The 17,487-nt window shown below is 40.4% G+C and overlaps 1 protein-coding gene across 1 annotated transcript; it reads right to left on the bottom strand.

The window, feature by feature from the left end:
- Positions 5,794–15,477, bottom strand: LOC102183983 (fatty acid-binding protein 12). Its single transcript, XM_005689293.2, has 4 exons — positions 15,405–15,477; positions 13,094–13,266; positions 9,538–9,639; positions 5,794–5,915 (listed from the first exon to the last, which is right to left on the bottom strand). The coding sequence occupies exons 1-4, from the start codon at positions 15,475–15,477 to the stop codon at positions 5,802–5,804; spliced, it is 462 nt and encodes a 153-aa protein (XP_005689350.2). The 3' UTR covers positions 5,794–5,801.

Genomic DNA, 17,487 nt, shown 5'->3' with positions numbered 1-17,487 from the left:
CCTAAGTATCCTGAATAATGATCATTGACTTGAACTGTGTTGGTGCAGTCTACACCGAGGCTGCAGCCCAGAAGGCTGAGTGCCTAGGACAGATGGGAAGGAGGACACAGGGTCCACCTGTTCTCCTGCTGCCACGAATGCTGTCCTCATCCTTGCTGCTCCTGCCACCCTGATTGTTAATATTCTTTCCTCCTGAGCTAGACAGTTATTCACCAAGAAAGTGGTATTAGACCTTCCTTTTCAGGTGGAAACGTTTGTTTTAAAATCTGCTGCAGATCTTCCTTGACTCACAATGGGGTTACACGCTGATAAACTCATTGTAAGTCAAAACCATCATGTCAAAACATGCATTGAAAACATTTACCCTACCAAACATCATAGTTTAGCCTAACCTGCCTTAAAGGTGCTCAGAACACTTATATTAGCTTGCTGCTGCTGCTGCTGCTAAGTCGCTTCAGTTGTGTCCGACTCTGTGTGACCCCATAGATGGCAGCCCACCATGCTCTGCCGTCCCTGGGATTCTCCAGGCAAGAACACTGGAGTGAGTTGCCATTTCCTTCTCCAATGCATGAAAGTGGAAAGTGAAAGTGAAGTCGTTCAGTCGTGTCTGACTCTTCACAACCCCATGGACTGCAGCCTACCAGGCTCCTCCGCCCATGGGATTTTTCCAAGCAAGAGTATTGGAGTGGGGTGCCATTGCCTTCTCCTACAGACAGGCAAAATCATCTAACACGAAGCCCATTTTATAATTATATATAACTTTTATATATTTTATAATTTTATAAGTATATGTATATTTTTTAGGAAATATATGGCAAGAATACTGGAGCAGGAAATGGCAACCTACTCCAGTATTCTTGCCTGGAAAATTCCATGGACAGAGGAGCCTGGCAGGCTATAGTCTATGGGATCACAAGAGTCAGACATGGCTTAGTGACTAGACCACCACCACCAGACTGGGGAAACAGATCAAAATTCAAAATCTGAAGTACAGTTTCTACTGAATACATATCTCATTTGCACCAGTGCAAAGGTGAAAAATCTTGCTTGGAACTGTCATATGTTGGGTCTTGTCTGTATTTATAGATACCCTGATATTAGCATACTGATGTGGTACTTTCCAGCAGATCCCTCCTCTTAAGAGTCAATCCAGGACAGTGAACACAGCTTAGCTCTCCTTCCATCACCAGTCCTCACACGGCGCCTGGTACATATTGAATGTACAGTGAATCCTGAATTACAGCATCACTTTAAAGCAGTGGAAGTCTTGATGGATTTGGTTATAGATGGATTGCCAATTTTAAATGGATACCTGAGGGATATTCTATATCCATCAGCCAGAGTGAGTAACCCTTTATTTTAATAATTTTCAGTCAGGTGAAGGGGTGAGAACAAGGTAAACTGTTCACTCCCCCTCTTGGAAAACTTTTGCTTGCTGCAGTTGTATTTGTGAATGTATGTTTTGGAATACTCTAAAGTCTCTAGACTTGATCAGATTGTTGATGAAATCATATTAACATCAATATTCAAATGCCCAGGAGGCATCAGGGGGTCCTGTGTTCTGCTGGAACACAATACCTATCCCTTTAGCACAAGGCTTCCTGCACTGGCTCCTACGGCCCACAAGACTACCCCCTACCAATGCAGACAAGAACCCCTCATACCAAAGACAGAAGCACTGATAGGGAAGGTCCCACAGCCACTGACCCCTGTGGTGTCAAAGCGGTGCTGGGTTCATTTCCAATGGGGGAGAAGGGTCTTTCCTGTCTCGATGCAGCAAGCTGTTACCTGGGCTCCACCACAGAGCTGCCCACATCCACAGCCTACACCAGGTCCTTCAGCCTCTGCCTAGACTCTTTCCTCTGTCAACTCCAAGAAGTCCAGAGGATGTTTTTCTATGTCTTCCATTGTCTTCTGCATTGTTCCAATATGCCCAAAGCAAGCACTCCTCTCACTTCTCTGGAGCACCAAGACCCCTTATAGACCAATGCAGGCAAATAAGCAATGACATGCCATGAGTTCAAATGGTCAAACTCCATGTTCTCACCTGGACAAAGTTGTAGCACCCCACCACATGTTTTAAGATGAAGAAAAACTTATGTGTTCCTTAGTTTGATATAGTGTTATATTTGATTCGTGCTATATATTGTGAACCTGTTTCTACCTATATTCCCTTTGTTATGACTGTGGGGTAAATAATTAGGAAACATGGATTCCAGTTTCCATTTCTTCCTGAAACCACTGGGGTGATATTGACATGTACAGTTTGCCAGTCTGGATCTGTTTGCTGATCTGACCTACAAGATAAAGTGATGAGTCCACATTTGATGCAAATAAAACAGAATATATTTTCCTTTGTGTTGGTTTTCAGTGATAACTTAGATGATCAGTTATTGCTCTCCTTCCAAACCTTCTCACATACAGCTGAGATATAACCTGTGAGTTATTCTCTGTACCGATTAATTTCTTTAAAATTTGTATTATTTTCCCAATATTGTGGAGTTCATGTTCATGTTGAAATTAAAAGATGGACACAATACGCCCGCAAGAGAAAAGTTAACATGAATCCATATCCTCAAATATATTATAGCAACTCTGACTTAAATAGGATGTATCATTCCAGTTTCTCATAGCAGCCAGTGCCAAAGTACTCTGTCAGTTTAGTGCAGTCTCCTAGGCATGTCTGACTCTTTGAGACTTGATGGACTGCAGCATGCCAGACTTCCCTGTCCATCACTAACTCCCACAGCTTGCTCAAACTCATGTCCCTCAAGTCGGTGATGCCATCCAACCTTCTCATCCTCTGTCATCGCCTTCTCCTCCTGCCTTCAATCTTTCCCAGCATCAGGGTCTTTTCCAAGGAGTCAGTTCTTCAAATCAGGTGGCCAAAGTATTGGAGTTTCAGCTTCAGCATCAGTCCGTCCAAGAATATTCAGGACTGATTTCCTTTAGGATGGACTGGTTTGATTTCCTTGCAGTCCAAGGGATTCTTGAGAGTCTTCTCCAACACTATAGTTCAAAAGCTTCAATTCTTTGGTGCTCAGCTTTCTTAAAACAAAACGTTTTTTTCTTTCAAACAAAACCTTGTGCTCACCAGAACCCAGGAGAAAGGAACAGTGACCTAACAAGAGACTAACCCAGACTTGCCTGTGAGTATCCAAGAGTCCCCAACGGAGATGTGGGTTGGCGGTGGCTTGCTGCAGGATTGGGGGCACTGAATGCAGCAGTGTGTGCACGGGGCCTTGTGAAGGAGGTCACATTTATCTTCATCACCTCCACCATAGTTTGGTTTCAAGTCAAACAACAGGGAGGGAACACAGCCCCGCCCATTGACAGAAAATTGGATTAAAGATTTCCTGAGCATGGCCCTTATGATTATACAATGGAAGTGAGAAATAGATTTAAGGGCCTAGATCTGATAGATAGAGTGCCTGATGAACTATGGAATGAGGTTCATGACATTGTACAGGAGACAGGGATCAAGACCATCCCTATGGAAAAGAAAAGCAAAAAAGCAAAATGGCTGGGGAGGCCTAACAAATAGCTGTGAAAAGAAGAGATGTGAAAAGCAAAGGAGAAAAGGAAAGATATAAGCATCTGTATGCAGAGTTCCAAAGAATAGCAAGAAGAGATAGGAAGCCTTCTTCAGTGATCAATGCAAAGAAATAGAGGAAAACAACAGAATGGGAAAGACTAGAGATCTCTTCAAGAAAATTAGAGATACCAAGGGAACATTTCATGCAAAGATGGGCTCGATAAAGGACAGAAATGGTCTGGACCTAACAGAAGCAGAACGTGTTAAGAAGAGGTGGCGAGAATACACAGAAGAACTGTACAAAAAAGAGCTTCATGACCCAGATAATCACGATGGTGCAATCACTCATCTAGAGCCAGACATCCTGGAATGTGAAGTCAAGTGGGCCATAGAAAGCATCACTACGACCACAGCTAGTGGAGGTGATGGCATTCCAGTGGAGCTATTTCAAATCCTGAAAGATGATGCTGTGAAAGTGCTGCACTCAATATGCCAGCAAGTTTGGAAAACTCAGCAGTGGCCACAGGACTCGAAAAGGTCCATTTTCATTCCAATTCCAAAGAAAGGCAATGCCAAAGAATGCTCAAACTACTGCACAATTGCACTCATCTCACATGCTAGTAAAGTAATGTTCAAAATTCTCCAAGCCAGGCTTCAGCAATACGTGAACTGTGAACTTCCTGATGTTCAAGCTGGTTTTAGAAAAGGCAGAGGAACCAGAGATCAAATTGCCAACATCTGCTGGATCATGGAAAAAGCAAGAGAGTTCCAGTAAAACGTCTATTTCTGCTTCATTGACTATGCCAAAGCCTTTGACTGTGTGGATCACAATGAACTGCGGAAAATTGTTCAAGAGATGGAAATACCAGACCACCTGACCTGACTCTTGAGAAATCTGTATACAGGTCAGGAAGCAACAGTTAGAACTGGACATGGAACAACAGACTGGTTCCAAATAGGAAAAGGAGTACGTCAAGGCTGTATATTGTCACCCTGCTTATTTAACTTATATGCAGAGTACATCATGAGAAACGCTGGACTGGAAGAAACACAAGCTGGAATCAAGATTTCTGGGAGAAATATCAGTAACCTCAGATATGCAGATGACATCACCCTTATGGCAGAAAGTGAAGAGGAACTAAAAAGCCGCTTGATGAAAGTGAAAGTGGAGAGTGAAAAAGTTGGCTTAAAGCTCAACATTCATGGCATCCAGTCCCATCACTTCATGGGAAATAGATGGGGAAACAGTGGAAACAATGTTCAGACTTTATTTTTTGGGCTCCAAAATCACTGCAGATGGTGATTGCAGCCATGAAATTAAAAGATGCTTACTCTTTGGAAGAAAAGTCATGAGCAACCTAGATAGCATATTCAAAAGCAGAGACATTACTTTGCCGACTAAGGTCCATCTAGTCAAGGCTATGGTTTTTCCTGTGGTCATGTATGAATGTGAGAGTTGGACTGTGAAGAAGGCTGAGTGCCGAAGAATTGATGCTTTTGAACTGTGGTGTTGGAGAAGACTCTTGAGAGTGCATTGGACTGCAAGGAGATCCAACCAGTCCATTCTGAAGGAGATCAGCCCTGGGATTTCTTTGCAAGGAATGATGCTAAAGCTGAAACTCCAGTACTTTGGCCACCTCATGCGAAGAGTTGACTCATTGGAAAAGACTCTGATGCTGGGATGGATTGGGGGTAGGAGGAGAAGGGGATGACAGAGGATGAGATGGCTGAATGACATCACTGACTCAATGGACGTGAGTCTGAGTGAACTCCAGGAGTTGGTGATGGACAGGGAGGCCTGGCGTGCTGCGATTCATGGGGTCACAAAGAGTGGGACACGACTGAGCGACTGAACTGAACTGAACAGAGCATGGCCCAGCCCATCAGAACAAGACCCAGTTTGCCTCACTTTCAGTCTCTCCCATCAGGAAGCTTCCATAAACCTCTTATCCTTATCCATCAGAGAGCAGGACAGAATGAAAACCACAATTACAGAAAACTAATCAAACTGATCACATGGACCACAGCCCTGTATAACTCAATGAAACTATGAGCCATGCTGGGTAGGGTCACCCAAGATGGGCGGGTCATGACAAAACGTGGTCCACTGGAGAAGGGAATGGCAAACCACTTGAGTATTCTTGCTTTGAGAACCCCATGAATAGTATAAAAAGTACTCTATGGTACAGGCGTATTCAACATGGCATCCAAAGCTATTGGCATTTTTGCAAAGGTTCTCTCATATTAGCTGTCATAATATTTTTATTTAAACAGCCTTGGCAGTTTGGATCACAGTTTGAGAGTGCCTAAGAGTTTGAGACTGAGTTTGTTGTACTCTCTCATATGTTCGTGTGCAGGTAACATTGTTCACCACAGTTTTCTTGAAGACAAACAAAGGATAAGATATTTCAGTACTGCTGGTGAAACTGACATTTAGAAAAAGGCAAACAAATTGCTATGCATACATACATTCCTTAAAAATCTGGAAAAGAAATCTATACACAGCTATAAATCAAAACTATTTACTAGTGATTTTGCCATGAATACATATATAAGATTTGGCACTAGTAAAACAGAATATTTCACTTGTGAAAAAGCAATATTCTACTTAAAGAGTATATATATATATCAGTTCAGTTCAGTTCAGTTCAGTTGCTCAGTCATATCCGACTCTTTGTGACCCCATGAATTGCAGCATGCCAGGCCTCCCTGTCCATCACCAGCTCCTGGAGTTCACTCAGACTCACATCCATCGAGTCCATGATGCCATCCAGCCATCTCATCCTGGGTCGTCCCCTTCTCCTCCTGCCCCCAATCCCTCCCAGCATCAGAGTCTTTTCCAATGAGTCAACTCTTCACATGAGATGTCCAAAGTACTGGAGTTTCAGCTTTAGCATCATTCCTTGCAAAGAAATCCCAGGGTTGATCTCCTTCAGAATGGACTGGTTGGATCTCCTTGCAGTCCAAGGGACTCTCAAGAGTCTTCTCCAACACCACAGTTCAAAAGCATCAATTCTTCGGCACTCAGCCTTCTTCACAGTCCAACTCTCACATTCATACATGACCACAGGAAAAACCATAGCCTTGACTAGACGGACCTTAGTCGGCAAAGTAATGTCTCTGCTTTTGAATATGCTATCTAGGTTGGTCATAACTTTTCTTCCAAGGAGTAAGCGTCTTTTAATTTCATGGCTGCAATCACCATCTGCAGTGATTTTGGAGCCCCTCAAAATAAAGTCTGACACTATTTCCACTGCTTCCCCATCTATTTCCCATGAAGTGATGGGACTGGATGCCATGATCTTCGTTTTCTGAATGTTGAGCTTTAAGCCAACTTTTTCACCTCCTCTTTCACTTTCATCAAGAGGCTTTTTAGCTCCTCTTCACTTTCTGCCATAAGGGTGGTGTCATCTGCATATCTGCTGCTGCTTCTGCTGCTTCTGCTGCTAAGTCGCTTCAGTTGTGTCCGACTGTGTGCGACCCCATAGACGGCAGCCCACCAGTCTCCCCCATCCCTGGAATTCTCCAGGCGAGAACACTGGAGTGGGCTGCCATTTCCTTCTCCATCTGCATATCTGAGGTTATTGATATTTCTCCTGGCAATCTTGATTCCAGCTTGTGTTTCTTCCAGTCCAGCGTTTCTCATGATGTACTCTGCATAGAAGTTAAATAAGCAGGGTGACAATATACAGCCTTGACGTACTCCTTTTCCTATTTGGAACCAGTCTGTTGTTCCATGTCCAGTTCTAACTGTTGCTTCCTGACCTGCATACCAATTTCTCAAGAGGCAGGTTAGGTGGTCTGGTATTCCCATCTCTTTCAGAATTGTCCACAGTTTCTTGTGATCCACACAATCAAAGGCTTTGATATAGTCAATAAAGCAGAAATAGATGTTTCTCTGGAACTCTCTTGCTTTTTCCATGATCCAGCAGATGTTGGCAATTTGATCTCTGGTTCCTCTGCCTTTTCTAAAACCAGCTTGAACATCAGGGAGTTCATGGTTCACGAATTGCTGAAGCATGGCTTGGAGAATTTTGAGCATTACTTTACTAGCATGTGAGATGAGTGCAATTGTGCGGTAGTTTGAGCATTCTTTGGCATTGCCTTTCTTTGGAATTGGAATGAAAACTGACCTTTTCGAGTCCTGTGGCCACTGCTGAGTTTTCCAAACTTGCTGGCATATTGAGTGCAGCACTTTCACAGCATCATCTTTCAGGATTTGAAACAGCTCAACTGGAATTCCATCTCTTCCACTAGCTTTGTTCGTAGTGATACTTTCTAAGGCCCACTTGACTTCACATTCCAAGATGTCTGGCTCTAGATTAGTGATCACATCATCATGATTATCTGGGTCATGAAGATCTTTTTTGTACATATATATACATACATTTATAAATCACATATTATATATGATATATATGATACAATGTGTAAATATATGTGTGTGTATATATATATATATATATACAGGTATTTATACAGAAAAAGTTGATTCATATGAACTTGAAGTTTGTTTATATGAGCATTTTTAAATGCCTACATTGAAGCATTTTTATAGATACTCTATATTTTTCAAACAATAATATACATCAGTACAGTATTTCATGATTTTCAGAGCACTGATATACACATGACGGTATTTAATTCTATCCAAAATTTTTTTTTCTACGTTTTGAAAGCAAGAAAACTGAATCTTGGAGAAGATGAATGACTTTTCCAAAGTCAAATAAAAAGTGAACACAGAGATGGAAATCCATGTCTTCAGATTCTGAATCTAATATTTTTTCTAATGAACTATAAAACCTATCTGGTTAGTGATTAAGGTCTTTATAGAAAGCAATAAAATAAATTATCCTTAGTCTTCCACTTCCTACTTTATAAGGGAATATATTCCATTGTTGAAAAAAATATCCTTACATTAAGAAATGAGGATAGATTTTTTTTTTATGTTTCCTTAGAAAGAACTATTTTATACTGTGTCCAGAACTAACAATTTATTCATTTTAGTGGAGGTATGGTTTGAGAAGAGGACAGTCATGAACATGTTTCTCTCCATTCTGTACAAACAAGAAAGATGACTGGGGAAGCCATCCTGAGAGGAGCAGGATAGACTAAAAAAATGTAGATGTTGGAATTAAGCCAACCTGGATTTTAACCCCAGCACCACCACATTTTCACAGCCAAATATCCTCAGGTAAGTCAGTGTCTGATTCTCAATTTCTGCACCCATTAAATGGATTAAATAATCTTATTTCACAGGAGTATTGTGAAGATTGGTTAAATAATACATGAAAACATGGGGACATGGTAGCCATTAAGTGTTAGTTTTTACCTGTGTCAATTGATCTAGACATCAAACAGACAGCACTTAAGCTTTGTCCCTCTAGTTTAAATTTCCTTTTCATGCTTTCGCTTGGTGTTATCTGGAAAACTCAGAAATTCACCCTGGTGTGGAACAAAGGATCAGCAAAAACTCTCAATCCCTGCCGAAATCTTTCTTGCACAAATGTGTGCTTGTTTTGACTTCCACACCAATCCAAAAATTAGGCAAGACAATTTAAAAAATTCTGTCTAGGTTTTTAGTTTCTCAGTCCTTGCATATTTTCCAATCTTTATGATCATATATTTATCTGCCCATATCCTCTTATCCCATTCTTATAAAGCAAGAGAAAATAGAAAAATTACATTCACTCCTATTGTTTTAGAACAAGCTGAGTGATTTTATATACAGTTATTGCGCGCATGCTCAATCGCTTCAGTCATGTCCAACTGTTGGAGACTCTATGGACTGTCATCCATCAGGCTCCTCTGTCCTTGGGATTCTCCAGGCAAGAATACTGGTGTGGGTTTTCATGCCCTCATGCAGGCAGTCTTCTCGACCCAGGGATCGAACCTGCATATCCTGCATCTCTTGCATTGCAGGTGGCTTTTTTACCCACTGAGCCACCTGGGAAGCCCATATATAGGTGTTAGATAGGAAAAATGAGAAACAGTTCACTCACCACCACCAGTTTCTCATCCACCAGCTTCCTCCTTATGGTGATCTCTTTGCCATCCCAGTCCTGAACCTGAATCAAGGAGCCTTCATCTAAGATTACCGTACTCTGAAAAACAGACAAGACCAAATTCAGCTCAGACTGTGACATATGAACTCTAAAATTTTATCAGGAGACAAATTCTTTTCAGCTGTTGTGATATTCTCAGGTAGTTTTAGAATGGTGTTTACAATTCCATTTATTTTGAGACTTCATCAACAGTAAATTTGTTGGCTGATTCTTCTGGGGAAAAAGGTTTTAAAAGAGTAAAAACTAAATTTTACCTTCAGGAGTAAGTAAAGTTTTTACAAAATATATTTATTGTATAGGTGAAGTATTATCTTATTGTGTAAAGAATCACAAGTGAGTTTCAACTTTAAAAACATATGTGAAGCTAATTCAAACTCCCAGTGTAAGATCCCATTTCCTCTTCTTACTCCAACAATATAAAAATAATTATAGTGTTGTGGGAATATAAAATGCTGTGGCATGTATTACAGTGAAAAATGATGGCATTTGGAGAGCTTCCAGTTGATGAGCCTATTATTTTAAAAAATAAGTTTATATATTTACTTCTTTATTTTGGGCTGTGCTGGGTCTTCACTGCTTTGCTCGGGCTTTTCTTTAGTTGCAACAAGCAGGGGTTACTCTCTAGTTGTGATGTGAGGGCTTCTCACTGTGGTGGCTTCTCTTGTTGTGGAACACCTGCTGTAGAGTGTGTGGGCTCAGTAGTTGTGGTTGCTGGGCTCTAGAGCACAGGTGCAATAATTGTGGAGCACAGGCTTAGTTGCTCCTCAGCATGTGGGATCTTCCTGGACCAGGGATTGAACTCCTGTTTCCTACAATAGCGGGTGGATTCTTTACCACTGATCCACTGATCCACAAGGGAAGCCCTGATGAACATATTATTGTGCTGGGAAGGTTGTGTACCTGGAGGGGTATGGAAACTTCAAACCATTTCCCACATACCTTGTCTTATGCATTTCTTCCCTTTTGTTGTTCCTGAGTTGTATGCTTTACAATAAAATGGCAATAGAGAATAAAGCAATAATAATAGTAAAATAAATAATAAATAGAAATGATAATAATTGTAACAACAACAGTAGCTGGCACTTTTTAGCACTATTTATTGTGTGTGAGGCACTCTTCAAGAGTATTAACATATTCATGTAATTCTCACAGCAACCTTATGACATAAATACTATAATTATTGGGCTTCCCAAGTGGCTCAGTGATAAAGAATCCACCTGCCAATGCAGGAGGCATGGGAGGTGTGGGTTCTATTCCTGAGTTGGGAAGATCCCCTAGAGAAGGAAATGACAACTCACTCCAGTATTCTTGCCGAGATAATCCCATGGACAGAGGAACCTGGAGGGCTACAGTCCATTAGGTCACAAAGAGTTGGGCATGACTGAGTGCACACACACTCTATAATTATCCCCTTTTGCAAATGAAATGACTGAGTCACCATGAGTCTGTGACTTGCTCATAGTCACACAGTTGATTGATTGATTGGTGGCAGAGGTGGGGTTTACACCCACACAATCCTGAGCCAGAGTTTGCAGCCTGCTCCTCAAAGTTTAGAGATAACTCTGTTTAAACTCTATTGCAGTTCAATTCAGTTGCTCAGTTGTGTCCAACTCTTTGCGACCCATGGATAGCTTGCAGCATGCCAGCCTTCCCTGTCCATCACCAACTCCCAGAGCTTGCTCAAACGCATGTCCATTGAGTCGGTGATGCCATCCAACCATCTTTTCCTCTGTCATCCCCTTCTCCTCCTGCCTCCAATCTTTCCCAGCATCAGGGTCTTTTCCAGTGAGTCAGTTCTTTGTATCAGGTGGCCAAAGTATTGGTGCTTCGGCTTCAGTATCAGTCCTTCCAGTGAATATTCAGGACTGATTTCCTTTAGGATTGACTGATTTGATTTCCTTGCTGTCCAAGACACTCTCAAGAGTCTTTTCCAAGACCACAGTTCAAAAGCATCCATTCTTTGACACCCAGCTTTCTTTACAGTCCGACTATCACAGCCATACATGGCTACTGGAAAGGCTTACATCTCAGAGTTTATGCATCCACCGAGCTGGGTTTTCTACCAAAATTATTTACAGTCTGTTCTGTGATAGAGATAATGATAGTTACCAAATTTCCTTTCTGCACTTCTATACTTTCCAGTCTTTTTGTTCTAGTAGATTTTAATTTATTATAGACATCTTTATTAAACATTTTTGGTCAAAATTCTTCCATTTGATATTATACAGGAATGTGAAGTCTCATATTATTTAACAGCAGTCTGATAATGTGGTATTCAGTTCCTTTTATTAGGACTTCACTCTCTATATTGTTTAACTATCTTCTATTGAGTGCTTTCATTCAAATGATAAATATTTATTGAGCAAATATTAATATTATGTACCATCACTAGGTTCTGTGAAACAGAACAGACAAGACATCCTTTCTTGGAAGAGCTTACATCCTAGTCTGCGGGAACAGACAATAAACATAAAATATAAATAAATTGTGTAATGTAGGTAAATTGTATATTCAAGTCGGAGCCAATGAGTGAAAGTGTGTGTCAATTCCAGGTGTAGACAGTAAAAAGCCTAGTGTCTCTTTCCCAATTTTGTTGACTGAGATCACAAACTTCACATGGTCCAGCTACAGATTAGTTGAATCTCCTTAGCCTGGTCCCTGGAGAAATTAAGAGGGGCAGATACTTTATGCCCCCATCTCCAGCCTCCTCCTCCACAAAGAAACTTCTCCAACTCCATCATAACACTGAATATGTACTATGAGTTAGAACTCCAATTGTGTAAGCACTGAGAGCTTGTGGATAATTTGTTACTGTTATAACCTCACCTTTACCTGCTAATATGCTTTCCATGTGGCACAGTGGTAAAAAATCTGCCTGCCCATGCAAAAGACACAAGAGACTTGGATTTGATGGATTTGATCTATGGGTCAGGAAGATCCCCTGAAGAAGGAAATGGCAACCCAATCCAGTATTTTTGCCTGGAGAATCCCATGAACAGAGGAGCCTGGTGAGCTACAGTCCACGGAGTCACATAGAATCAGACCTGACTGAGCATGCACACAGATACACACGCATGCATGCCAACTAATACACGTTTTTATTTTTTTTTAATACACGTTTTTATTCACTGTAAATCCATGTATGGAAAACTGCTACAAAATGGAAAGGCAGACCTTTTGTTTTTGAGGTCTAAAAATGATTCTGAAAGTGTTTTCTGTTCAATATTTGTGTAAGAATTGTTAAAGACATCATTTTCAGTTCTGGTCCCAGATACCACAGCCTCTGGTGATAGAACCTGGACGTAGGCATTTTTTTACCAACATGCCATGAGATTTGTATGTATATTAAAAGATGAGTTCCTCAGACCAAGGCTTAAGCCAAAAGTTTATCTAACACACTTTAGATATGTTCACCATAATTGCTTATTTACCTGGGAAGATTTCAAAATTAACATTCGTAATTAAATTCATCTGAAAATGTTGAAGGCCTCACCTTGGTTTTATGGCCACCTGGTATGGTTTCCTCAAATTCTTCTCCCAGTTTAAAGGAGATTTCATTATTTTTAAAGATGCTTTTGGTTTTTATAGTGATCAAATCTTCTTTTGTCATGATGGTCACAGTGGGCTTTGCCAGACAGCCAAGTTTCCTGCTGGTTCTTCCTATTCCTGGAAACCAGATAAAAGGACACAGTGATTAAATCTGTTGTTGTCTCCCAAGACTCTCGTTAGCTGTATATGCTAATTAGGAGGTTTTAGAGTTAAAAAAATTTGACTCTGCTTGCATTCAAACTTCTAAGCTAGTAGCACCACCATTATATGTTAAAATAGGGTATTTTTTACAGAAAAAAAAAATCTATCTCCAGTTTTGATCTAACAGCTGTCATGTTTTCTGGTCTAGTAGCTATTAATCCTATTGTTTCATGGACCCTTCTGAAAATTTGCTTAAAAATATGAACCATCTCCTTATTTTAAAAATGCACTCATTTACATAGAGACAAAACCCTTTGGCATGAATTCTTCCAGATCTTTATTTATTCTCTTACATTCTTTTATGTTCACATGTATAGGGTTTGTTTTTATCTGTTATGTATTTTTACTGTTGTAAAATATATATAACATAAAATTTATCATTTTAACCATTTTAAATGGCAGTACATTTAAGTGCAATTTAAGTACAATTAAGTGTCAGTAAGTACCTAAACAATGTTATGCAACCATCACCACTATATATAGAATTTTTTTAAATACAAATATTTTATTATAATAATTGTTATTCAATTTGATTTTTCTCTATATCTGTATGTTTTGGAGAGTTTCCATGTCAGTACATATAAGCATAAATTTTTGTCATAGTTACATAATATTTCATAGTATGTACATTCTGATATTTAGTTATTTACGCCCTGTTGATGGCCATTTTTGTGTTTCCATTTTTTGTTATTACAAATAGTGCTGTTGTGAACATGACTGCACATAGAACTTTGTGCAGTACATGTCAGAGTGTATTCTATAAAAACAGTATTACATATACTTCAATACGTAAGTTAAATTTCTAAGAGGAGGCACATTGGGAAGACACAGTAACATGTCCATGTTCATGGAATTCATATTGTGAAACATGATGACAAAATGTGATAGGTTGGAAAATGGTCCCCAGAGATACTCACATCCCAGACCCTGGAACCTATGAATGTTGCTTTATATGCCGAAGGGGACTCTGCAGTTATAGCTAATTTAAGGCTCTTGAAATAGGGAGAGTATCCTGGATTGTCTAGGTGGACCGCAAATGTAGTCACAAATGTCCACATGAAATGTCCAAGAAATTTTCCTTTTAAGAAGAGGAAGAGGGATATTAGACTCCAGGAGAAAATGTGACTCTAGGAGCGACGAGTGACTTGCCACGGCCACATGCTAAGGAATGCCAGCAGTCTTCAGAAGCTGGAGCACAAGATCGATCCTCAAAAGGCACAGAGCAAATGTTTGCAAAATGTTCATTTTTCAAAATAATAATGAACAGACTTGTGGACACAGGTGAGGAAGAAGAGGGTGGGACAAATTGAGAGAGTAGCATTGACGTATATACAATCTCTCAGTCGCATCTGACTCTTTCCTCCTCTGTCCATGGGATTTTCCAGGCAGAAATGGAGTGCGTTGCCATGCCTTCTCCAGGGGATCTTTCTGCCTCAAGGGTTGAACGTGTCTCTTGCATCTCCTGCATTGGCAGTCACAGTCTGTACCACCAGCACCACCTGGGAAGCCAAATATATACACTACCATGTGTAAAATAGATTGCTAGTGGGAAACTGCTGTATAGCAAAGGAAGTTTACCTCAGCGCTCTGCGATGACCTAGAGGCGTGGGTTAGGGGAGGTGGGAGGGAGGCTCAAGATGGAGGGGATATGTGTGTACATATAGCTGATTCGCATTGTTGTACAGCAGAAACTAACACAAAGTTTATACTCCAATTAAAAATTATACTCCAATTTTATATTGGAGTATATACATACCAATTAAAAATTAATTAATTTTTAAATGTGATTTTTTTGTTTTAAATTATTTATTGAAATCATTTACTATTTAGTATATGGTGCATGTGTATTTATCTATGCAAATCAAGAGTAAATTATGTGAGAGCAGGGATTATGTCAATTTCAACTAATTTTGCACAGAACTGTATCTAGGTGCTAAATCAATATTTATTGTTTCTATGTGAAAAACTGAAGGAAGAGGTTCACACAGAGCAAGTTCTGTGCTGTCAAAGCTCCCACTTTTACTGGCTGTGATATGCAAGTAAATATGGCTCACCCAGTTCTTTCATATATTCTTCAAAATTTTCACAAGAAATGGATTTCCATGTTCCTTGGAACAGATCAACCATTCTGCTTAAGTTGGCTTTAAGGAAAAATTGCATCATATAAATAAGTATGTTCCTTAAAATATGTTGGAACCTGTTTTCAATACAATTCTGATTGATAGTGCAGAAGAGTCAGGAAAAAAAAAAAAAACAAGGTACTCTAATCTTTGTCATTGTCCCATCAAACCACCCAAAGCAGGAAAGCTCTCTCAAATGTAAGGAAGTCAAGATGAAAATGGAACATGGTACAGATTTTAGCAGGACTAGATGTAATTTTTCCAACTCTAATTTAGGGTCAAAACTAATGTTACAAACTCTTTCTGTTTCCTTCCATAAGAACCGCTACACACAGCAGTGAGTGAGGCAAGTGCAGACTGAGGCAGCTGTGTCTTATGGCTGAACTCCAGGTCTCTCTCTCTGTTTCTCTAGTCAAGGATGATCTAGAAAAAAAGCCAATGTCTTAGCTGTATAGAGAGCTTGTAATATTTTCATTTTTGATCAGTTCAGTTCAGTTCACAAAGAGTCAGACACGACTGAGTGACTTCACTGTATCAGTTCAGTTCAATTCAGTAGCTCAGTCATGTCCAACTCTTTGCAACTCCATGGACTGCAGCATGCCAGGCCTCCCTGTCCATCACCAACTCCCAGAGTTTACCCAAACTCATGTCCATTGAGTCGGTGATGCCATCCAACCATCTCATCCTCTGTCATCCCCTTCTTCTGCCTTCAATCTTTCCCAGCATCAGGGTCTTTTCAAATGAGTCAGCTCTTTGCATCAGGTGGCCAAAGTATTGGAGTTTCAGCTTCAACATCAGTCCTTCCAATGAACACGCAGGACTGTCCTCCTTTAGGATGGACTGGTTGGATCTCCTTGCAGTCCAAGGGCCAAGAGTCTTCTCCAACACCACAGTTCAAAAGCATATGTTCTCCAGCGCTCAGCTTTCTTTATAGTCCAACTCTCACATCCATACATGACTGTTGGAAAAACCATAGCCTTGACTAGATGGACCTTTGTTGACAAAATAATGTCTCTGCTTTTTAACATGCTGTCTTGGTCATAACTTTCCTTCCAAGGAGTAAGCATCTTTTAGTTTCAAGGCTGCAATCATTATCTACAGTGATTTTGGAGTCCCAAAAAACAAAGTCAGCCACTGTTTCCCCATCTATTGATACTTTGAACTAAAAACCAGAGAGACCCCAGAGATGGCATTTGAACCAAAAAGTTAAGTTTAGTCAGGGCTAGAGCAATCGTATTAAGTCATGTACATATTGAGCATGAGAATGGAGCAGAAAGAAAAGGAAGGAAATACAGCAGCTATGATGAAGTCTTTCCAATGAATATTCCAGTTGATTTAGGGTTGTCTGGTTTGATCTTGTTTTTATGCAAGGGACTTTCAAGAGTCTTCTCCAGCCCCACAATTTGAAAGCGTCAGTTCCTCAGCATTCAGTCTTCTTTACAATCCAACTCTCACATCCGTGACTACTAGAATAACCATAGCTTTGACTACATGGATCTTTGTCAACTAATTGCCTCTGCTTTTTAATACACTATCTAGGTTTGTCATAGCTTTTCATCCAAGGAACAAGCATCTTTTAATTTCATGGCTGCAGTCACTTTCCTACCACCCTGAGGGTAATTAAACCACTACTAATTCAACCTGCATCCACACACTGAGCTGACCTCTCTGCAACTCATGTCCAGGCTTCTTCCACTCCTTCAGCTGATCACTAGGACCCACGCATAGTCCAAGGAATGATCTGAGGGGGTGGGTGCTAGTATTCAAGCAGTGGGGACATGGTCTGGGCTACCTCCTCACAGTTACCTCACATCTCCTGGTCTTACCTGGCCTTGATCCCAGATGCACAACTTTGATTTTACTTGGGACTGCTGCTGGGGCTCCCTGAGTTTATGACTGTGGGTCTGATAGATTCCAGCTCATAATGGACAGTTCCAGACACATGGTAACTTAGTATTCTCTAATCAAGAATTCCGTCTATACTCAGTCCCTGTAACACAACAAGAACTCTTTGCAA

Source organism: Capra hircus, chromosome 14, assembly GCF_001704415.2.
Source record: "Capra hircus breed San Clemente chromosome 14, ASM170441v1, whole genome shotgun sequence".
NCBI lineage: Eukaryota > Metazoa > Chordata > Mammalia > Artiodactyla > Bovidae > Capra > Capra hircus.
Note: the sequence above shows the minus strand (reverse complement) of the source record. Positions and strands in the feature narration are given on the sequence as shown.

Bases quoted from the DNA above. Each gene is read 5' to 3' on its own strand.
- LOC102183983 (XM_005689293.2), bottom strand. From the start codon at position 15,477: ATGGTTGATCTGTTCCAAGGAACATGGAAATCCATTTCTTGTGAAAAT. The intron at 9,640-13,093 runs GTGAGGCCTTCA...TCTGTTTTTCAG, and splicing joins CAGGTGGCCATAAAACCAAG to AGTACGGTAATCTTAGATGA. The intron at 5,916-9,537 runs GTGAGTGAACTG...TTTGTCTTCAAG, and splicing joins TGGATGAGAAACTGGTGGTG to AAAACTGTGGTGAACAATGT.